General features: G+C 38.0%; 1 protein-coding gene across 1 annotated transcript; it reads right to left on the bottom strand.

Moving 5' to 3' along the window:
- Positions 1-323: 323 nt before the first annotated feature.
- On the bottom strand, positions 324-25,974 carry BLZF1 (basic leucine zipper nuclear factor 1). Its single transcript, XM_052653894.1, has 7 exons — positions 25,812-25,974; positions 24,937-25,013; positions 12,804-13,243; positions 10,796-10,995; positions 8,162-8,290; positions 5,853-6,072; positions 324-1,700 (listed from the first exon to the last, which is right to left on the bottom strand). The coding sequence occupies exons 2-7, from the start codon at positions 24,965-24,967 to the stop codon at positions 1,515-1,517; spliced, it is 1,206 nt and encodes a 401-aa protein (XP_052509854.1). The 5' UTR covers positions 24,968-25,013; positions 25,812-25,974; the 3' UTR covers positions 324-1,514.
- Between the last annotated feature and the right edge of the window lie 290 nt (positions 25,975-26,264).

Raw genomic sequence — 26,264 nt, 5'->3', positions numbered from 1 at the left:
ATGACTTGTGAATATTCCTTCATTTTTCAGGATGCCTTTTCATTTTGTTGAGTGTGTCTTTTGGTATGCAGAAAGTTTTAATTTTGATGAGGTTTGATTCATCCATTTTTTTCTTTTGTTGCCTGTACTTCTGGTGTCATAGTCAAGAAATCATTGCCAAATCCACTGTCATGAAGGTTTTCCTCTATGTTTTCTTCTAAGTTTTATGCTCTGTAAACTTAAAAGAAAGACTGAAGAGTAAGTTGTAAATAGTATAAACTAGATGAAGACTTGAATTGAAGCACATCATTCTGGAGGGAAAAAAAATCAATATTCAAACTAAAGCAGGTAAAGAAATTTATTGCCACCCATTTGAAAGTACAACTCAGATGAATCAGACCAAAAAAAAAAAAAACCATCAAGTTGACATTAAAATATACTGTTACTTGATCAGAGTTGTCTTTTGAGGATTTCTTTACTGATAGGTAAAGAAACCAATTAGGGTAATTTGTTATAAACATTTTTGTGGACATTTTTACAGGCCTCTAAAAAGGTGTTTTATGATGGCCCATCATAAATAAATAATAACACGTTACATAATAATAATAATCAATTGATGAACTGCATTTTTGAGCTTGAGCGATGTTCTCCAAAGATCATACTTTCTCTGCTATATTTCATAAGTATCAAATTGGATATTCTTATTGTGCTGCAATTGCCAAACTGAGCTCAACAGTTAAGTTTCTTCTGTAGATCAGTTATATCCATTTAAAATACAGAATCCCCTGCATAAAACCAAAATAAGAACAATGACTTTGCTCAAGCATTTGTTAATGTGGCTGTAAAATATTTAAATTTGTTTTAACATTTAGCATTTATTTTTACATAGTTCCTCCACCTGTTATTTCCATAAGACTCTTTTGTACTCTGCTCCAAAATCACCAAAAAGAGAAAGGACTCCTTACCCCATTCCCTCCCCAACCCTTGCAGCTAATTTGTGTTAGAGTGAGGGTCAGAAAACTTTTCCTGTAAAGAGTCAGATAATAAATATTTTAGGCTTTGCTAGTTATATAAACCCTGTTGTATCTACTCAATTCTGCTGTTATAGCATAACCATAGACAACAGTAAATGAATGGGTATGGCTGCATATGACCCAAGGCTATAGTCTGCCAATCCTTGTTTTAGAGTTCAGAAATTAAATCTGTTTATGTAAAATATATAGCAAGATAAATAATAAATTAGGGCCTGAAAGAAAGAAAGGTATAGAATCTAGTCCTTTAGGAAAACCATCCTAACATGCCTGGACAGTATTGTCTACATATATATTGACAGAGTTTCATTTTTTTTCTTTACCCTGAGGTATTTATTAAGAAAGGGTAATCTGGAGTCCAGTACATGAAACATCTTTGGGGATATATATTATTAAAATAGGAAGTGATAATACTTCTAGCATCCAAAGATCCCCAGCTCCTAAATAATAATGACTCTTAGGTAAAAAGCAAGTGGCTGTAGTGTGCCTCCACCATATTGATTGTTAAAGGGCAATAAGTTCTCCCTGGCAGTGATTGCAGCAATTGAAAGTTATATTTTCATATCTTGTATAGGGATGAAATCGTCCAATATTTTTCTTTGTAGCAAGTAAGGTGGTTGGTGAAGACTCAGAAAATGGATTATCAGGTGAGCTTTCTGTACATGTAACTGGATCCAAAATGCGTAGAACCTAAGGAAAATAAGAGGTAATGTCATATACACAGCAGGGACTACAAAAGTCCTTGGCTTACTAATATGTAACTACTCATACGTTCTATTTCATTAATATGTAACTACCATAAAAAGTAAGATCTGAATGATGAATTTGACTCAAGAACTTATGCTTTTTCTCAAAAAGCTCTAAACTTAACAATGATGTCTAGTTGTTATATTACCTAGGTTACCTATTTTTAAAAATAAAGAAATGTTCTCATGAATATTGATGAAAATATATGAAAACATAGAAGAAAATAAATTGATAGTTATATCAATTTTACCATAAGTGATACTCATTTTTATCCTTAATCAAAATATACTTATTATCTTTCTCCTTCAGGCCTTCATTGAACTGTTTGAAACTGGAATTCTACCTTTATTCTTCTATTGAAATGTATTTCAAAGTTTTTGATCATTTATTTGTCAAATCAATGGTTTTTCTTTTTTTTCTAATTTACATGCAATATTTTATGCTAAAAATCATGTTTTTGTTTCTTGGATTCATGGACATCATACACTTTCAATTCTTCTGCTCTGAATTTTCTATTCCATTTCATTTTCTGAGACCCACAACTAGAGGAAATCTTGGTTTGAAAAAAATTCTCTGGTTAAGGGCAAGGATAACATGGCTGGCTCATAACTCCTGTTTCTCATTTCATATTCTCCTAACCATCTTCATGGGGCTTCCCTGGTGGCCTAGTAGTAAAGAACCTGCCTACAATGCAGGAGATGTAGGTTTGATCCCTGGGTCAGGAAGATCCTCTAAAGAAGGAAATGGCAACCTATTCCAGTATTCTTGCCTGGGAAATGTCATGGACAGAGGAGCCTTGGGGGCTACAGTCCATAGGTTTGCAAAAGAGTTGGACATAACTTAGCAACTAAACAATGACAACCATCATCATATGATGAATATGAGTTACTGTGCAAAGGACATTGGCAGTGGAATTAGAAAGGAACTGGGAAAAGCAGTGTGGAAAGGACCTTTCTCTTCTATGTAAGGCTTATCAAAACAACTTTCAGAAATGGCTCAAGATGTCTGTTTCCCTAGCTCTCATATTGTCCAACAGGATTTTTTCCTTCTAAGTTACCAATGTACCCAAGGAGCCACAACTAATTAAAAAATGTCCCGGCATCATTTAAGAGCTACCATTCCATTTCAATACCTCTGTTTTTCTACAGGATTATTGCTTCTTCAATTTAGTTTTTGATATTCTTCTGTTTTTATGGAGCTTGGTTAGATGCTAAAGGACAGAGATAAAGGGCTTATCTTAAAGCTGCTTATAAATTGAGAAGGGGAAATAAGAAAGGTAACCCTGTTCTCTGTATTTGTAATTATATTACGTATCTTTAGAGAGAAACAAAATGCCAAATGAATACAGTTCAAGGAGACTGAGATACCAATAGGATAAAAGGTTTCCAGATTTTAGCCTGAAAGTGATAAAGATTTTAAGCTGGGTGCCTTTCAGAGCGATCACTCTGTACACAGCTGGTAGATGAGAGAAGGGGTGGGAACCAAAGCAGACAATGGGAATAAGAGAGAAAGGGAGTTTAATGCAATAATTCAGCTAAGAAAGGTTGATCTTGAAGCAATGTGGCTGAAAGGTCTAAGAGACACTGAGGAAGGAGGACTGTCAGTTTTGTTCCGTGAGACAATGTGGTGGATAAAGGACTGGAAGAAGAGGATGGAAACCAAAACCAAGCCCTGAGGCTACCCACCATTGTATGGTGAAATAGAATGGTCAGAGAAAAGAGAAAAGTCTGGAGGGTGAAAGGTTACATCAGCCAAGGGAAGCGAATGTTTCAAGATATCAGAAGTAGTTAATTACACCAGAGGCTGCTGGCAGCAACTGAGTGGGCAGCAACACAATTTCCCAACAAAAAGAATAGAAAAGGAGAAACAATTTTGGATACTGTTTAGTTTCAGGGACTGATTCATTCGGTAAATAGCTGAACACCTACTATGTATAAAGGATTGTGCCAGACTTGAGGAAACATAGTGCCCATCTTTGAAGAGCTTACAGTTTGGGAGGCAGAGAATCAAACTACAATGTACCATGATAAAGAGCTATACTAGATTTATGTACAAGATGAACTGGAAGCCTAGAGGAAGGAAAATCTAGGTTTGCCTGAAGGAATCAGGGAAGGCTGATTCTTAAAGGCAGTGTAGTGGTTGGGCAAGAAGAGAGATTGTTGGGAGGCTGTCTAGGCAGAGTGAAGTATGTACAGAGGCATGAGATACAGTGGCTTGTCTGTGGAATGAAAGTGGTTAACACAGCTGGGATGTGAAGTGCAGGGGGTGGGCACAGCTGGGAAGTGATCCAAGGGAAGGGGAGCTGGAATGATGATTAATGAAAGGCCTTCTATACAATATGAAATAATTCAGATTGAGTAATGAGGGAGACTAGGAGTCCTCTGAACACGGGTACCAAGATGATGGGACTGACATTTTTGAAAGAACACTCTGGCAGCAGAGGATGGCTGGAGGTAAGTAAAAAAGCAAGGGAGGGATACTGGTTAGGAGGCTACTGTACAATCTAGCCTGGCAATCAGGTGTCTAAACTTGGCAGAGGGAATAAATTAGAAGAAACTGACAGGATTCATAAAGGCAACAGGTTTAGGGGATGAAGGATATAATAAAAATGATAGCTACTATTTATTGAGAAATTACTGTACCTATATTGGAAATGGCTATAGGCTTTATATGTATTATTTTATGGAATCTTCAAACCATCCAATGTAGTAGGTACAGTTCGCTAAGCTAGGAAATACAGAAGAAACAGGTTATTTTTCTTTTACTTTTTTTCTTCCCCTAGAATGGAAATACAAATACAAAAGCAAGAGGTTGTTCTATTTTTAGCTGTCTATGGGACGAGCTGATGGAGATGTCCAGCTGGGTATGCGTCTTATTCTAGGGAAAAAAGTCTCAGCTGAAGAAGTCACAAGCATAAAGCTATGGGGATTAGCTAACGACAGTCCCGAGATGATACAGAAAGTCAACTACGTGAGGAAAGGCTCAAGACTGGGCACAAGAAGAGGATTCCCCTTCCCCCCACCAAATACTGAGAACGAACAGTCACAGCAGTAGCTAAGAATTGGGAGAGTATGATAGCTTCAGAAACTGAGGGAGTTCAAGTAAAATGTGACAAAGTACTTAAATATTCATGGCCTTTATGCGAGTCCTTTTTGAGGACAGTGGAGCCGGAAGTCTAGTGAGATAAGCAATGGCAGGAGTTGAGGAGGGGAGGTATGTAAGTAGAAATAAATATGAACTGCTTGTTCCAGATTCTTGGTTGTGAAGGGAAGGTAATAAGACCATATGTAGAGAACTTAAGATAGATGGAACAGTTTTCTTTTTAGATGGAAGACACTTGGACATGTTCTTAAGTCAAAAGGTAAGAGTCAACAGAAGAAGTACCTGTTAGTGAGAGGCCTGATGAGCCTGGGGGAATATGCTATGCTTTGGAGAGCCAAAGAGACACTTTTCAAGTAACAGAAATATATGTAAGGTTGGAGGCCACAGAGCTAGGCTTTGAGAGACCAAGCTGGGACCTGGAGGGAGTTTTCTGCCTCTACCCTCTTTTTGTTCTGTGAATGAGGAACCAAAGTCATCTACTGAATCTGAGGTACAAGTTGGATGGGTATAAAAACCAAGAGGGCAAGCAGCTGAACTAAGATAGGAATGGTCATCTTTAAAAACAATTACACTTTTTTCTCCTCAGAGTATAGTAATAGAGTTTGAGAAAATTAAGCTCAGAGGAGGAAATAATTTTCTCCAAGATTCCTAGCTCATTAGCACGAGGATCAAGTTTTGATTCCATATTTCCTAACTCCCAGTGCCAAGCACTTTTCATTATAACATGTAAGAGGACAGTCATTGGAAAAGACTCTGATGCTGGGAGAGATTGGGGGCAGGAGGAGAAGGGGATGACCCAGGATGAGATGGCTGGATGGCATCACAGACTCGATGGACGTGAGTCTGAGTGAACTCCGGGAGATGGTGATGGACAGGGAGGCCTGATGTGCTGCGATTCATGGGGTCCCAAAGAGTCGGACATGACTGAGCAACTGAACTGAACTGAAGAGGACAGTCTTAGAGGTTATACAGATCATGAAAGAAATATTTTACCGTTTCAGCCATTTTTTCTGCTGGAGTACTGCAGAATTCAACTGTTGATGGAACCTTTTTTTGACCATTAGTGCCAACATTTCCCAGAAGATGAGAATTTACTGCTTTTGCCAACTTGTGATTTGTTAATGCCAGTTCTGCCGTGCTGTGAGGTTGCCCGCTAGGGTAGTAAGTTTGCTCCCTTCCCCACTGCAAAGAGACCAAGAGCTCCTCCAGCAACCTGCAGCAACACACAGCACTGAACATTAGTAAGAGGATAAAATATAAAAATCAAGAATGCTGAGAAACATGTTTCTGAAATCATATAGTTTCTTTCTCCTCTTTCTCTGAAGAGTTCAATAAACCAGGAAGTCTGGTAAAATAAGTCAGATTACAAAAAGCACTTAAACTAATTTTATGGTTATCTGGAAATCAACAAACAGTACCTTTTTGATTCTCTTATTTTAGTACAGGTAAAATATACTCAGGTAGTACTCTTGCCTGGAAAATCCCATGGACGTAGGAGCCTGGTAGGTTGCAGTCCATGGGGTTGCTAAGAGTTGGACACAACTGAGCGGCTTCACTTTCACTTTTCACTTTCATGCATTGGAGAAGGAAATGGCAACCCACTCCACTGTTCTTGCCTGGAGAATCCCAGGGACGGGGAGCCTGGTGGGCTGCCGTCTATGGGGTCACACAGAGTAGGACACAACTGAAGTGACTTAGCAGCAGCAGCAGCAGCAGTATTATAGAACTACTTATTTAATTTGTGCATTTATTGAGATGCTTATATAGTAGGTGTATATATATGTATGTGTATGCATGTGTGTATGTGTATATATATGTTATCTGTGTGCATATATGTATGTATATATATGATAATTTTTTTGTATTTCATTGATCGATTTTTAAATGATAAACCAATCTATAATTCTTGGGGTAAAACCTCCATGGCCATAATGATTTAAAGCTTTTTATATATTGTTGGATCTGAATCACAAATTCTATTAAGGAATTTTGCATCTATATTCATTATAGATGAGATATTGGACTGCAGTTTTCTTGTAATACCTCTGTATAGTTTCGATATCAAGATGATGCTGGCCTCATAAAATAAGCTAGAAACTGTTCTTTTATTTTATAGTAAAGTTTGTATAAATTGGGTTTTATTTCTTCCTTAGATGTTTGTTAGTATTTACCAGTTGATCCACGTAGGCCTGCAGTTTCCTTTATTAGAAGGTTTTTAACTACAAAGCAAATTGCTTTAATAGGTCAGGGTTATTCAGGTTATCTGTTCTTGAGGATTCTAGTAGTCTGAGTCTTTTAAGTAGACTGTCCATGTAAGCTGTTGAACTTACATGAAAAGAGTTGTTCTTAACATCTCCTATTATCGTGTGACTATAGACTCTCTAGTGTACCCCTTTCCTTCTCATGCTGTGTATCTTTTGTTTTTCTTTTTCCCCTGATTGTACTGCCTGGAGGTTTTGTAAATTTATCCTTTCAAACAACCAGTGTTTGGTTTTCTATTTCATTTATTTCTGCTCTCATCCTTTCTTTTCTTCTGCTTAATTTGCTCTGTTTCTTAAAAAGGAACACGTGTACACCCGTGGCAGATTCATGTTGATGTATGGCAAAACCAATACAGTATTGTAAAGTAAAATAAAAATAAATAAATAAATAAATAAATAAAAGGAAAAAAAAAGGAAGGTTAGCTTATTGATGAGACCTTTTTTTCCTTTCCTACAATAAGCATTTAAAGCTATAGCTTTATTAATTCCCTCTAAACACTGCTTTAGTTGCCTCCCACAAAATCTGATATTTTGATATATTTGTGTTTTCATTCTTCTAATGTCCTCTATAATTTTCTCTTGAATTTTACTTATTTAATTTGTAAGAAATCAATTATATAAAAGCATAAAGTGTTTTTACAGAAGACTCTCAGTTTTGACAGTTCTGGTTCATATGGACATAAAATTAAGCTCTTATACTGTAGAATAGTTCTCAAAAAGATCTCCCTCCAAAGTAAAGACCAGTTCACTTTTTGGCTTCTACCAAAAACTACAAAACTGCTATAACTGTAACCAAAAACTACTTTTAAATGCAAAAATTTCTTCCACTATAGATATAACTAATCTCTCCCCCATTATGAATATAAGAAGCATGTCTTCTGTTTTTTTCATTCTTCCTCCTTTCCCTGGGCAGCTGTTTTAAAATGCTACTCAAAGTACATGCTGAGTGAATTAATAAATGTAGAGATACGAAAGAACTGTAACAATAACAAAAATTGCAGGAGAAAGTAGAAGGGCTCAGAATGTAAACAAGGGCCATACTTCTGCGTAGCTATCATTTCCTGACGAAACTGTTCCCGTTCACTCAGGAGATCTTGTATAGCGCTCTGTGCATCACGGTTCTGACGCTGCAGAACTGCTCTGGAGTTGGTTAACTCATCTGCCATAACCCTGGAAAAGATAAAAATCTTACATATAAATTCTCAGACAGTGTTAAAAAGTTAATATACTACCTCTGTGATTGTCATTTTTAAAAACTTACAAAAAGATTTACCACTGTCAAATTACCTCTCAGTTTTTAAACCTTCACTTCAGTTCAGTCAGTTCAGTCGCTCAGTCATGTTTGACTCTTTGCGACCCCATGAACCGCAGCATGCCAGGCCTGCCTGTCCATCACCAACTCCCAGACTCCACCCAAACCCATGTCCATTGAGTCGGTGATGCCATCCAACCATCTCATCCTCTGTCGTCCCCTTCTCCTCCTGCCCTCAATCTTTCCCAGCATCAGGGTCTTTTCAAATGAGTCAACTCTTCGCATGAGGTGGCCAAAGTATTGGAATTTCAGCTTCAACACCAGTTCTTCCAATGAACACCCAGGACTGATCTCCTTTAGGATGGACTGATTGGATCTCCTTGCAATCCAAGGGACTCTCAAGAGTCTTCTCCAACACCACAGTTCAAAAGCATAATATTTAAAATGCATAACATAGCATAAAAAGCATAACAATTAAAATATCTGTTTACAAAATGACATAGAAAACAGTGTTTTAACTTTCCTGTACAGTGACTTTGGAATGTACTTCAGTCTTACTCTAGATTAATCAAGTTTTGGAAGACAAATAACATTAATTGTTCTCAAATAGAGAAAATTTTAGAGAAAAACAAGAGTTATTTTTCTACCACTCATTAACCTTTTGACATTAGAAAAACATTAAATATAGAAAGGTTTATATAAAAGGAAAACAAAGTCTTCTCGTCCAGCAGCCTGGCCCCTCCTTTTATAATCAGTAATCAATAAAGCAACCAATATATTTTTCTAGGAAAATGTAACTTATATGTATATCAGCATAAAAGTATGTATAAAAATAAATATATTAATTTTATTTACAAAAAGGAATTATCTGATACAAACTTTTCTGTAGTTCACTTTTTCACCTAATAATTTACCTTGATGATTTTTTTCATATTAGCATATATAGAGCCATTTTGTTTCCTTTTTGGTTAAAAAAAAAAAAACAGCTTCATGTTTTCTGATTGGATGTAGCAAAATGTATTTAACAATTCTCTAGTGATAGAACTGAAGCAAAATTTTAAAGTATTTTTATTCAGTTGAAAAATCTTACAACTAAAATTAAAGTCTCAGACCAGAGTAAACCACTGAATTCCCTAAAATGAAAACAGTTCTGATGTTAAAAGATTAAATCAACTAAAATATCAATAAAGTTTGGTGTCACTATTATTGCCCTCAAAGTATTACTATTAACATTGATCAGAATGTTTAATAAGTTACATATTATAGTAATCTGTAAAATGCATGCATGATTTGCTTCTTAAGCTGTTCAGTAAAAATGAACTTATTCATTCTAAGCCAGTAAACAGTAAATTCATTTCTCCAAATACATCCTTTATTAGTACAATTAGAAAACAAATTAAGGATTTTAAGAGTAATCAATTATTATAAAGTATCACCAATATTAAGACATGAAGAAATAACTTTCTAAAAATATATTCATTACAATCAGTGGTTCTTAAGGTACAGACTGGAAACCTTTAGTGTTTGTGAGAAACCTCCAGATGATTAAATTTAAATCAATGTTATTATATGTGAAGCACTGAGCTAAACGCTGAAAATACACAGATGGATAACACCCAGATTCTGTTCTCCAGTAACTCCAAGTTGGAAGGAGGGGATGAATAGAAAATCGTAACATATGAGAGACCTTCCCAACTACCAGTTGTGTTCATGGGCCTGGGGGTTATAAGGGCCTAAAGTTCTCACTTCTACTGGAGAGGTAGCCTCTTCCAGTAGGCCATGCAGATTATTATCGCTTTCTTTTTGTGCATGGAGAGAAAAAGGTTGGGAAACTCTATTATGATGTACTTAAATGAGCAATGAGAATAGAGTCTGAGAGACAAAATAAGACATTATGGAGTGGCAATGATATGTGAGTTTTTAAAGAGAATGTGGGGAAAAATCTTTTAAAAATTTAAATATTTATTAGCTGTCCGAGTTTAGTTTTGTTTTGATCTTAAACATTGTAGTCAGAGTGATTTCCACTACAGAAGAGTAACTCAGAATTCTGGGATGAGGGAGTAGCTTTATGCTAGCACTTTTCCATGTAGGGAGACTGTATGATCATCCAGAGGAGGGCAAGTCCATCTCTTAAATCATGTATGAGTTAATTTGACGATCTCAGAAATTTTCACACTACAATCCAGTTTTTTTTTTTTGCATTAGAAGGGTCAACAAATCTGACAGAGGGAAAAGTAGGAAATGAATTACTATTTACTGTATAACCATCCAGAGGAGGGAGAGTCCACCTCTTAAATAATGTATGAGGTAATCTGACAATCTCAGTCAGAAATTTTCACACTAAAATCCATTTGTTTTTTTTTGGCATTAGGAGGGTCAACAAATCTGGCAGAGCAAAAACTAGGAAATAAAATAGAAAATACCTGCTTGCGAGGAATTTACTTCGCCACACATCACACTGTATCGACATCCGTTCTAACTGTTCAGAAAGCTGAGCAATGTTTCGACCCAGGGCTTCATTTTCTAAAATAAGCTGATTTTTCTCACGGGCTACACGTTCAAAGTGATACTGAAGGTCATCCCCAACAGAAGCCACCAGCAGCTTTTTTAACTCACGATTGACCTGGAAGAAATCATGACCAATACAAGTTCAAAATAATGCCAGTGAGTTCAGTGTAGCAAAATGAACAGGAAAGAAACTGTGCTTCATATGTAATTTGGACCTCCATTACTACAAGTACATATCAAAAAGTGATATCAAATAGTTAAGTTTCATAATATATACATACCATGTCTATATCTCTATTAGTCTATAGTCCATGTGGTTATAATTTGAGCCTCTTAAGAGTACAAATCATTATCATAAAAATTACAAACTGCCTCTTGTCAACACTTAAAAAGGCAAAAAGTTAAAAAACTGAACCAATAAATTTTGCTAAAAAGTATGACAGTGTTTTATAAATCTTTTTCAATATTTAAAAATTGGATTCATGTCAATGTATGGCAAAACCAATACAGTATTGTAAAAGAAAAAAAGGCTTGGCATTCCTTGTTAAAAAAGAAAAATAAAATAAAAATTGGTTTCTTTGTGCCCTAGGATTTTTAAGAATTTAAGCAAAGAAAGCAATTCAAGATGTCTATAATCATGTTCTTCACATTGTTATCAAAAATTAAACAAAATTAAAACAAATGTCCAATAAAAGGTATTGGTATGTGGTATAGTCATTGAAAAACTGTTGCTATTAATAATGATATTTTAATAGAATATCTTGAGACATAGGAAAATATTAATAACTAAAAGTAAATTACAAGGCAAAAATGAACTCAATATGTATAATTATGCATGTATAGCTGGATGGTATTTATAGGTGATACTATTTTCATTGTTTTTTCTGTATTTTCTAAGATGTTTACAAATAAATATGTACTAGTTTTTAAATTTCAAATTAGTTATTTAAAATATATTATTAAATACATTAGAAACATATTTGGGTAAGAGTAACCATGGTGTCACTTATAGAGACTAACCTCTAGTAGAAAGATGTATAACCTAACAGAAACAAAGTGGGCAGTGGTAAGGCAATATTTACTAAGATGTAAAGATTAAAGACTATCGACTTTTTTTTAATAGCCTTTAAACTTTACATTTTAGCAAATATTCCCTTACCGCTCCTCACTTTGTTTCTCTGTTAGTCACCTGATGTGAAGAGCCAACTCATTGGAAAACACCCTGATGCTGGGAAAGATTGACGGCAGGAGGAGAAGGGGGCAACAGAGGAAGAGATGGTTGGATGGCATCACCGACTCAATGGACATGAGTTAAGCTCTAGGAGATGGTGATGAATAGGGAGGCCTGGCGTGTTGCAGTTCGTGGGGTTGCAAAGAACTGGACACAGCTTAGTGACTGAACAGCAACAACAAAAGTAAATCAAGCAATATAGGTCATTGCCAATTTACAATTTACAATGAAGATACCAGTGCTTACTCCACAATTTTCTTTATTCTAAGAATTATCTATACATAGAAAAAATACTTGGAATTTATGGATTCTTAAAGCAAGGATTACTAACTAGTTGATTTGGTTAATCGCTGGCCTGTGAGTTCTTAACTGTAATAACCTCCTTAATAACTTATAGGTGGTCTTGTACAATGTCCAAAGTACCTCACATTGTCCAAAGCACCTTACATGTCATCTTCAACCATGTTTAGAATATAAGTTCCCAGTATAAACTAATTCTAGTAGGGGCACTAAGAGAATGGGAAATTTAAGAGGAAGCCTTTTGGAGTAATGACAAGTTATAATGAACATTCCAAGAGAAAATATATTTTATTCTATATTTATAACATTCTCTATGTTCATTCTAGCATGCAGGCTTAGAAGGCCCAGGTGTAAAGAGCCAGTGTCATTAAAGCTATGAAGGCTGTTCTTACCTCTGACTGTACTCTGAGCTGATTTGAAAGGCCTTCTTTGTCCTGTAGCAATCTCCTTTCAGAGTTCTTGAGCTTTTCCAATGTATTCTTTACCTCGGACAGTTCCTTTCTGGGTTCTGTGACTCCCTCTGGCTGGCCAAGGAGTTCTCCTTTCTGATGTCCCAGAGACTTAACCTTTGCATTTTTGTAGGGGATATTATGGGTTATAGCAGCTTTGGGAACTAATATTCTTACAGCTTCGACTTCCACGGCTTTTTCAGCAAGAATCTTCCCTAGCTGAAGAACTCCTGGGCTCTCTGATGGGACTGCTTTCTTTCGTGGACTCTGAAGGATGTGATGTGTTATAGGTTGGATTCCAGGAGTAACTTCAATAGATTTAGATGGCTCCTCAGTTTCCATTCCATCTCCCGCTCCTCGGATTGGGGATGGAGTAAGGATGACTGTAGGATGGAAAACAAAACATAAGCTATTTGCTGAAAAGAAATGCCAGGAAATGCCAAGATATACTTTACCCTACATTCAGAATTCCTGGCATTGAAAAAAAAAATTTCGAATAAAAATTAAATTTCAAAATAATCCTGTGTCAACAAAGGATGAACGAAGTCTTATAGGTTCAAACCTTTCTTAAGTAAATGGTTCCTCTCTTGGTAGAAACTGCAAGAGATTTGGAATCAAGGTATTGGTTCCCACTTCTACTTCCTAGTATGCTGTGCTGTGCTGTGTTCAGCTGCTTCAGTCGTGTCCAACTCTTTGCGACCCCATGGACTATAGCCTGCCACACTCCTCTGTCCATGGGATTCTCCAAGCGAGAATACTGGAGTGGGTTGCCATGTCCTCTTCCAGGGGATCTTCCTGACCCAGGGATCAAACCCATGTTTCCTGTGTCTCCTGCATTGCAGGCAGATTCCTTACTGCTGAGCCAGCGGGGAAGCCCACTTCCTAGTATAAAAGTGAAAGTGAAGTCGCTCAGTCATGTCCGACTCTTTGCGACCCCATGGACTGTAGCCTGCTAGGCTCCTCTGTCCATGGGATTTTCCAGGCGAGAATATTGGAGTGGGTTGCCATTTTCTTCTCCAGGAGATCTTCCCGACCCAGGGATTGAACCCCACATTGTAGGTCTCCCGCATTGTAGGCAGATGTTTTACCGTCTGAGCCACCAGGGAAGTCCTACTTCCTAGTATACTCCTAGGTAAATAATGTAACTCTCTATGAATCGCAAGTTCCTAATCTGAAAAGTGGAGATAGTAACAAATATGTAATAAATATGCTACAAGGTTGTGGTAAGAAAGACTGTAGTAAGATCAAATGCCTGGCACATTGTGGACACTCAATAATCTTAGTTAAATATAAAAATAAATGTAGGCTATGTATATACCTATTTGAAAGTGTCTATCTCAGAACAGACTCACCTGTTTGTGAACTCTTAGCAAAGAATGCTTCACAGACTATCCAACTGGACTACTTTCTCTCCTAGGCCTCTAATCAGGCCTCTGTTTCTGCTATTTCTTATTCTCTTAGATGGCTTCTTCTACCACTTACTGTGATTCTAACTTATCCCTTTAAAAAGCCAGCTTAAACTCTACTCTGCATTAAAATTTTCCAACTTTTAGCTTACACTCTAAATGCCTATGCTACTTACTATCTCAACACTTAATGTGAATCTTAATCATGATCCATAATTATCATTTATGGGTTTTATTATATGCTAAATGTCACTTTCCCAATAAGTCTGATAAACACTCTGTGGCTAGGCACCATGCCCTAAACAAATGGAAGGAGCAGGACATTATAGAAATGCCATCGACTCTGGGATTAGCCAGATCTGGTTCTTAGTCCTATTTCCACCACTGCTTCCTGTATAATCCTGTACAAAACCCTGCAAATTATCTGAGCTTCAGTTTTAGCCTCCATGAAATGGATTTAACAGTACATCTAGGGTTACTTGTGTCTTCAATGAAAGAATGGTAAGTAACAAATAACCAATGTTTATAAAGACTTAGCACATGCTAAACACTATTCTAAATACTTTACATATAAGTAATTTATTCTTAAAATTACCCTTTGAGGTAGGTGTAATTAGCTCTCCTTTACAGATAAGAAAATGAGGCACAAAGAGGTCCAGGAACTTGCCCACAGTCACACCACCAGGCTAGTAAGTAGAGAATATTGTCGTTATTCAGTTGCTCAGTCATATCTGATATTTTGTGACCCCATCGACTGCAGCAAGCCAGGCTTCCCTGTCCTTCACTATCTCCTGGAGTTTGCTCAAACACATGTCCATTGAGTCAGTGATGCTATCTAACCATCTCATCCTCTGCTGCCCTCTTTTCCTTTTGCCTTCAATCCTTCCCAGCATCAGGGTCTTTTCACTTGGAAAAGATGGGGCAGAATTTAATTCTAGGTAGCCTGGTCCCAAAGATTAGGGCCTTGACTACTGTACACACTGCCCCTTCAAGTGTAGAAACTGTCTTGCACAGAAGTAAATGCAAATAAATGATAGCTCCTATCCCCCTTCCTCTGAAACACTTAATACAATGATGCACATGTCTACTAATTTGCTCAACTGAAATAAATTATCTCCCCTCATATAAGCCAAACCTGACTAGTCATCCTTAGTTCAGACAGCATTTGGAAGGCAACTACACTCACTACTATACTACCATTGCTCCAGTCAAAGAACAAATTGTTTCTTTTCTATTTTACCTTATTTCTAATTAAGCAGTGTAAGAAGTTTCACTGAGTCACCTGTCCTCAAGAAAAGGCTACTTTCACTAATTGATTCAAGAAAATAAGTGGTTTAGAGTTTAGAAAGAATTGAGGATCTTCGAGGATGGGAAATGTTGCAAACCTCGAAGAGATAGATAGAATGACACCTAACTGACATGGAATTCCTGAATTAGTAAATTCACTAACATTCCTGTGAGCAACAAGTGAGATTCCTGCCATTTTACAAGTTCGGAATACATTTGAGAAAATGGAGGCCAAAACCTAGGAATGGTAATGACAATTAGCTTTTATTTACTTTACTATGTGCCAAGGAGTCAGTTCTGCTAAGTCCTTCAGATGCATCAGTATCATTTGGTTTTACAAGTCTCATGACTTTGCATAATAGTACCCATTTTGCAGACAGAAACAGAGGCAATGAAAGGTTAAATAGCTTGTCCAAATCATCAGTGTCAAACTAGGATTTCAATCCAAATATGAATCCAGAGCTAAGACGATAATTGGTCTGGGAAAGTGCATTAGTCCCTTGGTCGTGTCCAACTCTGCGACTCCATGGACTGTACCTCACTAGGCTCCTCTGTCCATGCAATTCTCTAGGCAAGGATACTGAAGTGAGTAGCCATTTCCTTCTCCAGAGGATCTTCCCGACCCAGGGACTGAACCTGGGTCTCCTGCATTGCAGGCAGATTTTTGGGTCTTCCCACAAACCAAAACTATTGCACCTTATCAGCCTAAACTTATTGCCTCTTTTAACAGCCCTGTTAGGTTGCAAAAGCCCACAGAATTTATATAACAGTTATAGCAAGCTTAAAAAAAATGTAGATCTTATCTGCATTGGACCCTTGAATGATTTCCCATCACTCTCAGAAGACCAAGATCCTCACCATGGCCTAACGGGCCCTCGGTGATCTAGTTCCCTGCTCATCTCCTGGGTCTCAACTTTATGCGGTTCACTCCCTCAGATCCTAAGTTCCAGCCTTATTTGTTTTCTGTTAGTGTCTCAATAGGAGCAGATGCCTTCCTCTTCCTCTGCAAACATTTCTTATTGGAATATTCTTCCTAACTTCCTCCTCCCTACTCACCTTTCAACTCTCAGTTCAAACTTTCTGAAGGGAAGCTTTTCTCTAGTCTTCCAAGATTATATGCTTCTACAGCAAAGACCATGCCTTTCTTTTTACCATTTATCAAAACGGTTAACTGACATTTTGTTCAGTGTAATTAGAAATATACTGTTTTTGCCTTCCACTGGGATATAAGTTCCATGAGGGGCGGGACTATGTGCCTTGTGTTTACCTTCATACTCTTGGTAAAATGCCTTGTACCTAAGACTCTCTGAGGAACAATTAATGCAGGGTAACAAGGGGAAAAGGATGAGCACATGTAATAGTGGTGATAATGATAAACTTCAGAGTTAATCCTTAAGGGGACAAAAAGCTTAATTAATATGATAAAACATAATTCTGCCTTTTATTCTCTTACACTAAAGTTCTACAAAGTTATATCACCATACTCCAGAACTATTTTTTCATTTAACATATTTTTGTAGAGTTTTTCTTAAGTATGTAATGGACAGGGAATCCCAAGTTATGCTCATTAGACAAGAGGTAGAATGACATCTGAGCTATAATTAAGGTGTTCTAGTTAATAAAATATTTTATAGTAGAATAAAGTATTTGTCACTCATCTCACATGCTAGTAAAGTAATGCTCAAAATTCTCCAAGCCAGGCTTCAGCAATATGTGAACCATGAACTTCCTGATGTTCAAGCTGGTTTTAGAAAAGGCAGAGGAACCAGAGATCAAACTGCCAACATCCGCTAGATCATCGAAAAAGCAAGGGAGTGCCAGAAAAACATCTATTTCTGTTTTATTGACTATGCCAAAGCCTTTGACTGTGTGGATCACAATAAACTGTGGAAAATTCTCAAAGAGATGGGAATACCAGACCACGTGACCTGCCTCTTGAGAAACCTATATGCAGGTGAGGAAGCAACAGTTAGAACTGGACATGGAACAACAGACTGGTTCCAAATAGGAAAAGAAGTACGTCAAGGCTGTATATTGTCGCCCTGCTTATTTAACTCCTATGCAGAGTACATCATAAGAAACGCTGGGCTGGAGGAAGCACAGCTGGAATTAAGATTGCTGGGAGAAATATCAATAACCTCAGCTATGTGGATGACACCACCCTTATGGCAGAAAGTGAAGAGGAACTAAAAAGCCTCTTAAAGAGGAAAGTGAAAAAGCTGGCTTAAAGCTCAACAGTCAGAAAATGAAGATCATGACATCTGGTCCCCTCACTTCATGGGAAATAGATGGGGAAACAGTGGAAACAGTGTCAGACTTTATTTTCTTGGGCTCCAAAATCATTGCAGATGGTGATTGCAGCCATGAAATTAAAAGACACTTACTCCTTAGAAGGAAAGTTATGACCAAACTAGATAGCATATTCAAAAGCAGAGACATTACTTTGCCAACAAAGGTCCATCTAGTCAAGGCTATGGTTTTTCCAGTAGTTGTGTACGGATGTGAGAGTTGGACTATGAAGAAAGCTGAGTGCTGAAGAATTGATGCTTTTGAACTGTGGTGTTGGAGAAGACTCTTGAGGGTCCCTTGGACTGCAAGAAGATCCAACCAGTCCATTCTAAAGGAGATCAGTCCTGGGATTTCTTTGGAAGGAATGATGCTAAAGCTGAAACTCCAGTACTTTGGCCACCTCATGCGAAAAGTTGACTCACTGTTAAAGACTCTGACGCTAGGAGGGATTGGGGGCAGGAGGAGAAGGGGACGACAGAGGATGAGATGGCTGGATGGCATCACTCACTTGACGGACATGAATTTGAGTGAACTCCGGGAGTTGGTGATGGACAGGGAGCCCTGGCGTGCTGCAATTCATGGGGTCGCAAAGAGTTGGACATGACTGAGCAACTGAACTGAACTGAACTGAAAGTATTTGTCATTTCTGTATTAAGTGTTAACAAAGACACTTGGGCTTTAGGACTGATTCTGCTTTCAAAGAGTTGAAAAAAGGAATACTTCAGAAAGCGAAAGGGTTTTGTAGTTAATTCATGCATATTAGCATGGAGGACAATTCCCAAAAATGAACTGTTTTAAAAATAAAGGCCTATTCCCATGCTCTCAAAATCTGGTTTTAAGTTTGTCTAACTGTACCTAGTGCAAAGTTAATCTTGTCACTCGGACATTCTGGCATTTAAGAAATAATGTAGAACCACAAATTAACTACAGAGTAATAATTTAAAAGACCACAAAAAGACACTAGAGCTATACCATTCAGGCCCTCTGAACCTGAAGAAATAAGATTAAATATGATTTCTAAGCAAGTCATAACATTGTTGAGTTGGAATTTTAGGTAATGAAGATTCAAGAACAAACCATAAAATGGTTAATGCCAAATTTAAAAGGCAAAGAAACATTAATGGGTACTTAACAGAAATCTCTTTTCAAACAAAATATGTTATAAAACTCCAATGAAGTAATTTAATCAACTTTGTTCAAACTCAGTTTACACTTTATTTAAACTGTTACACTTACTCAAGCATTTGTGAGAACCAAAGCTGAACGGTGTATCACATGGCAGCTCCCTCTTTGTAACGTCTATACTTCTAGCTAATGTGCACAGGCAAGGAGACAGGCTGGGGAGCCAAGGCTTTGTGTTTTCTCACCTGGTAACTTACTTTCATAATTCTGTTTTTCCTGTGACACACACAGAAGCCTTTATTACATATGCACTAGGCCCAACCCAGGGAATATTCAAGAGGAATTACCTTTGGTCTGGTGGGAGGACAAGCTCTGTAATTATGAGCAATGTTTGAGTAAAATATCAACCCCTTTCCATTGTTTGAAGGGAACCAACATCAATATTAATTTCTACTTGTGATCACTTATCAAAGAATGAAAACATATCTAAGGTTTATGGCTCATTCTTTCCACCTTTCTCCCAAATTGGTAACATGCAGGGAAAGAACAAATATTCTACAATAGGGGTTGGTAAACTTTTTCCATAGAAGGCCAGATAATAAATATTTTAGGGTTTGTGGACCATGAGGCAAAATTAAGGATATTATATAGGCATTTATACATGAAGAGAAAAAACAAAATTTTAAGGATGAAATTCAAATTATGATAACAATAAAAGTGTGTTTTTTGGTAATATAGGTCTAATAATGAAAAGAACAGTTCTTTTTATTTGGGATATGTGTTTGCATGCATGCTCAGTCATGTCCAACTCTTTGCGGCTCCATGGACTATAGCCATCAGGCTCCTCTGCCCATGGTATTTTCCAGGCAAGAATACTGGAGTGTGCCATGCCCTACTCCAGGGGATCTCCCCAACCTAGAGATCGAACCCTCAACTCTGCCATTTCCTGCACTGGCAGGCACCTGGGAAGCCCTTTTATTTGGGATAAACACTAGGCTTAAGTAGGATTCAAAGTTAGTGTTCCCTATTATCAAACTGATTGCAAATATTCTCAGAAGGCCTAAGATCCCTAATGTGCCAACCCTTGCTCTAAAATACTGAGGCAAATTTGCTGTAGCAGAAACTAGTTGAGACACCCACATTATTATGTTATAGCCCTTATTCTTTCTGCCCATTCAACCTGTCTCCTACAGATGTTTTGTCCTCTCTCTTTCTTGCCTAATTGCACCCCGAGAATGACTGCCCTCTCGCTAAAGCTGTACCAAACACATGATGTCTAGAAAGCACCTGATGTCAAGAAAATGCTCCTGTCCTTTGTGAGCATTCTTCATTCTAGAAAGGAGGTCATACAACGATAACCTTGAGGACCATTGGAATCAGTTCTAGAACCACCTGATGCCAGTGCTAATGATCTTAATTAATGTCTCCATGAGGAAAGAAGCATGTAAGACAATATCAGCCCTGATCCTTATCTACAACCCTATTTTCCACTCTGAAACTGTAAGACCCCTTGCCATCCCTCAGGAAAGGGACAGTCTAGACAGCATTAGCCTGCTGTGGCCCTCTTTGCCTGGCAAAGTACTGGGTTGCCCAAAAGGCTCCTTTTGGGAGCCTATAAGATGTTTTGTAACATCTTATAGGAAAACCCGAATAAACCTCTTGGCCAACCCAATAACAAAGCTACTCTTTGCTCCTCCTCCAAAGCTCTGTCTTCACGTTTCTATTCGGCACTGGTGAACAGAGGCCAAGTTTTTGGCAACAAAAGAACATCATTTTATAGTTTGTTGTTAAAAAGATGTTTCTCCTTTTTTCATAAAACTGTAAATCTATGATACTCAAAGTTAGCAGGATCGTACAGGGGAAAGAACACTGGACTCTGAGTCAAAAACTTAAGTCTCTACTGCCACTTATTATATGGCCTTGGGCAAACCATTTAACTTGCACACACCTTCACCCCCGCGACCCCCACAACCCCTATATCCTACAGTGCTTTCAGAATAATGCAAACAAAAGAGTATTTTTCTCCTGTAGATGAAATTGCTGAGAAATCCTTAGGGAAGGGACTGCCTCCTAATGTCTGTATCACCAGCTTACTTTAAAGGTACTTGGTGCAGAAAAGGGGAATACGTGTTTTGAAGTTCATCAGTGTTAACACTCACACATCACCTAGAAGATTTCATTTCAACATCCAATAATTATTTAAAATTTCTGAATATTTTCCCACTACACAAAATCAGTAATTACTCATTTATAATCTGACAAACTTTTCAGATCATATGCAGTTCAGCTATAAAACAGTTATTAGGTATCATCACTTGGTGATTTTAAAGTAATATTCTTTTAAATGTCACCAATATCACCTAATAAAGTTTGGTTACCATTTAATTAGAAAAATATACTATAGGCAGTGAATTTAAGAGTTAGGCCCACACTGACATGGAATCCAAACATTCCTTTTGTCAAAGGCCCCACAAATAAAGATTTCCCTGGTCAAATAACTGTGGGCAATGCTGCATACTATATCTCTTTGGAGTTGCACAATGTACATTAATATATTAAAGGCTCTGAGGGGTCCTATAGTATAATCTCTCCTTTAATCCAGCATTCCCCAAATTTATCTACCCATGGAGTCCTTTTTCACCTAATATTATTGTACAGACCTAGACTTAAAAACGTTACACTATTTATGGAATTAAAAGTATCTGAACATCTCAGACCTTCCTATCTGAAAGTCAGACTAAACTGTCTGACTTTAATTCCTTTACTTTTAATTTCAACTTTGCTCTCCAACTTTTGCTCTTTGGATTTGAATTCTAATTTCCTAATTGTCCCTATTTACTGCATGTTTCCCTTTCAAAAACAGCCCTAGCAGCAAGGACACATCCCTCTCATGATGGCTACTGCTCAAATGTCCACTGAGAGGAAGTTCTGTCTCCTTAAGCCAATCCTGCTTCTCTTCTGAGGCAGTTATAGGAAATGCAAACAACCAACAAATGTCAACCGTAAGTTCATCCTTTCTCAGGCCACGCGATACAAGCAAGTAACTCTTCTTCACTAACAACAGTTATCATGATATTACATAGGATTAGGACTAATAGTTGAATTATCTACTTCACTGTAAAATTAAGATCAAGTGAAACAATGCATGTGAAAGTGCTTTATAACTCTAATCCTCATTACAAACAAGTAACAAATAATAATTTAATTTCACAGAGGCCTTGCAATGACTTTTAATTACTAATGATAATGTTGTATGTAACTTTTCTTTTTGCCAAGAATCACGCTAACTGCTTTCATATTAGTTATGATTTAACTGCTATTTTTCCCATTAATCCCCAGCTTATTACTTTCATTTCAGTCTCTAATTTGCTTATTCTAATACTGTAAAAAGCCTCTGGTGACTCTGAAATGCTATTGCACACAGCTGAATTGAATTGAATTAAACATTTAGCATGATCTTCACTTCCTAAACACATTTAAACCCCCTTTAAAGAGTTTGCTGTTGGAGATCTGCTTGCTGCAAAACTGACTTCTAGAGAATAGTTTCTCATCTCACTCCACCCAGCCCGGCCCTCCCCACCACACCCCCCCCAACCAAAAAAGAAAATAGTTTCTCCATAACTCACTCCACCCAAGAATAGCTGAAACAAGAGGTACTCACTTTGGGACATGCTAAGACTTATCCATGTCTAAGTGAAGATAGTAGACAGTAGGCTGTATAGGTCTGAATCACAAGAAAAGAGATCTAAGCTATAGATAGATTTGGAAGTCGTAAGTCTTAAAGCAGTGAAAGGTAAACCAGAAGAAGAGGAGGATTAAAAAGAAACTAAAGGCCGTACCAGGTGGCACAGTGGCAAGTAAGAATCTGCCTGTCAAAGCAGGGGTCATGGGTTGGATCCCAGGTCTGGGAAGATTCCACACATCCCAGAACAAGTAAGCCTATGCATCACAACTACTGAGGCTGTGCCCTAGAGCCAGCACACCTAGAATCCACAGGTGGCAACTAGGGAGCCTGAGCACCACACCGACCGAAGCCTGCGCGCCTAGAACCTGTGCTCTACAAGAGAGGCCACGGTAATGAGAAGCCCCTGCACTGCAACAAAGAGTAGCCCTGGCTTGCTGCAACTAGAGAAAGCGGATGCAAAGCAATGAAGACCTAACACAGCCAAATAAAAAAAAAACAGAAAAAACTATAGCTAGAGCAGTGGTGTCCAACAAGACTTTCTACAATGATGAAAATGTTCTATATCTGCGCTTTCTAATACAACAGCCACCAATCACAAGTGACTACTGAGCACTTAAATATGGCCAGTGTGACTGAAAACCTGAAAAAAACCCGAAAACCTACAATTTTTTTAATTTTTAAGAAAATATTAATTTAAATTCAAATAGCCACATGTTGCTACTGTGTTGGGACAGTGAAGGGCCACAGAGTAGATGGAAAATAAGATGAACTCATGGAAATCATAGAAAGAATTTCAAAAAGTGGTAATGAGCAATAGCATGAAATGCTCTACAAAGGACAAGCAAAGCAGGACTAAAAAGTAACAAATGTAGTTAACAAGTATTCTGAGTTGAATTCTGTCCCACCCCAAATATTCATAATGTTGTCCCATACCTCAGAATGTGACCTTATTTGGAAATAGAGTCTTTGCAGATGTAATTAAGATGAGATCATACTGGAGTAGTGTGCATTTCTAATCCAATATGATTGATGTCCTTGTAAAAAAAGGATAAATTTGGACACAGACACACACACACAAAGGGAAAATGCCACATGAACAAAAATGCAGAGATCATGGTGATGTGTCTACAAGACACGGAATACAAGAAATTCCCAGCAAGCCACCAGAAACTAGGAGAGAGGCCTGGAATAGATCCTTCTCCACTGCCTGCAGAGGTAGCATGGCTCTGCCAACACACTGATCTTGGACTTTGCTGTTGTTGATGCTTAGTCACTAAATCATGTCCAACTCTTCGGTGACCCTGTGGATTGTAGCCCACCAAGCTCCTCTGTCCATGGGATTCTCCAAGAAAGAATATGTGTCGGTTGCCTTTTCCTACTCTAAGGGAATCTTCTCAACCCAGGGATCAAACCCGAGTCTCCTGCATTGGTAAGCAGATTCTCTACCACTGAGCCACTAGAGAAGCCCGTGATCTTGGATGTGCTGTGCTGTGCTTAGCTGCTCAGTCGTTTCCGAGTCTCTGCTACCCCATGGACTGTAGCCCACCAGGTTCCTCTGTCCATGGGGATTCTCCAGGCCAGAATACTGGAGTGGGTTGCCATACCCTACTCCAGGGGATCTTCCCAACCCAGGGATTGAACCCAGGTCTTCTGCATTGTGGGCAGCTTCTTCACCATCTGAGCCACCAGGGAAGCATGAGAATATTGGAATGGGTAGCCTATCCTTTCTCCAGGGGATCTTCCCAACCCAGGAATCAAACCGGGGTCTCCTGCACTACAGGTACTTCTTTACCAGCTGAGCTACCAAGGAAGCCTGGATCTTGGACTACTAGACTCCAAAATTGTGAGACAATAAACTTCTGTTGTTTAAGTCACCAGTTTGTGATACTTTCTATCACATTGGTATCCCTAACCAATGCAATAAGAAAAAGGTATTCTATATCTGCCAGTTGTTTGTCTATCTACCTAAATCTTTACAAAGGTATGCTCTTATTTACTTAAATCTTGATCTTCTAGTGGACAGAGAACATAGCTGTAAAAATTTGCTCTCACTACTGTTTAACAGCAGTAGCCATCTAGTAAATACTACCGAACAATGTCAATATTCAATCATATATCTGAAGTGCTGAAGTGTAAACACTGTATTAAAAAACAAACATGAGATACGAAGCACAGATGATTCCCAAGGGCTCTTTGGGGTTTGGTTCGCTGGCTGAAACATTCCTTCATCTTATCATCATAAATTTCATGTTTTAAAAACAATTATCACCAAAAGAAGAATACTTACCTTTGGTTTCTAAGCTTTCAAGAGTAGTCATTGTTTTTCACCAATGAAAATGTACCCCAAGACTTCTACTGAAAAATCTAAAAATGTATAAAATGAAAGAATTAAAACAGTATCACATAAATACATTCACCAAGTCCCTGTAATTTTAATATTATGATATTTTACTTGCTTCTGCATTTAGTAAACTTGCATTTGGAAGTGTCCCTTAAAGCCCCTTTTCACAAGGTAATATAGTTATGGCTACCAAATATCTTAAAAAAATTAGGGGTAATTTCACTGTATACTCTAAATTATCACCAGTAGAATCTAAATTATCAGATGTGTGTCCTTAAATTTAGCTCAGAAATAGTACTGTAGTTAATATAGGGGCTTTTGTATCACTGATGGACACCAGGAATTTAAAAGCAGTTAAACTAATTAAGTCCTCACGAGACATCATTGACACTATTTTGTTCACTAAATCCCAGAGAAGGGAATGGCAGTATTCTTTCCTGGAGAATTCCATGGACAGAGAAGCCTGGCGGGTTACAGTCCATGGGATCGCAGAGTTGGACACGACTGAGCTTCTAACAACACCAACACCAACACCACCACCCACTGTTCATTAAATACATCATAGAGGAGCTTCTCTTCAGATGTTTGACAAGCGACAAAAAAAATTCATAACTTAATTTGTATTTCTTTGTAATGAAATTAAAATAGCATAGTATATGCTTTCAGAATGTATGGATGGCCTTAAAGGCGGTACAAGCCTTTCTGGAACAACAGGCAACCTCTCCCTAAATCCAAAGCGGCTCAACACCCAAACTTCAACTCGTACCGCCGTCCCTTTCCAAAATCCCTTCTTAGTTACACAAGTCCGTTCTGGAACTTACCGCTCAGATTCTTACTCTTCCTATTGCAGGGGGCCTCACTTTACAGATTCTACGTCCAGATCTCACTGGTTTAACGACAGACACTCCTCTAGCATTCCGAAGCCGATCCGCCCAGGCCTTGGTGACATCAAGCTTCTGGTTCACAAATAATCACTTCCGATTACTCAGGGTTTCGTTTCCGGAAAATTTTCCGAAAGAAAAATGTCAACTCATTCTGCGATGCATTTAAACTTAAGTAACAGAACATATGGTGTAAGACTTCAGTAAGTGAAAACTGGATAAACTATTTAAAAATGTAGATTATTTGGACCTTAGCCACGTAGTAGCTTCAACTTCCGGTCACCTGTCAATCAAACGGAAGTGACGATCGGGGAAAGAGGTAGGCGGTGTTCCGTCACCCTAGGCGACGAAGTGACGAGGCAGTACTGTCGACCGAGCGGGCGGAGGTGGGTT

This window comes from Budorcas taxicolor, chromosome 16, assembly GCF_023091745.1.
Source record: "Budorcas taxicolor isolate Tak-1 chromosome 16, Takin1.1, whole genome shotgun sequence".
Lineage (NCBI taxonomy): Eukaryota > Metazoa > Chordata > Mammalia > Artiodactyla > Bovidae > Budorcas > Budorcas taxicolor.
The sequence above is the reverse complement of the archived record's forward strand: the minus strand, read 5'-3'. Positions and strand labels throughout refer to the sequence as shown.

Coding starts and splice junctions, on each gene's coding strand:
- BLZF1 (XM_052653894.1), bottom strand. CDS start 24,967: ATGACTACTCTTGAAAGCTTAGAAACCAAAG. Junction 8,291..10,795: donor AGTAAATTCCTCGCAAGCAG/GTATTTTCTATT, acceptor TATCTTTTCCAG/GGTTATGGCAGATGAGTTAA. Junction 6,073..8,161: donor GAAATGATAGCTACGCAGAA/GTATGGCCCTTG, acceptor GTGTTGCTGCAG/GTTGCTGGAGGAGCTCTTGG.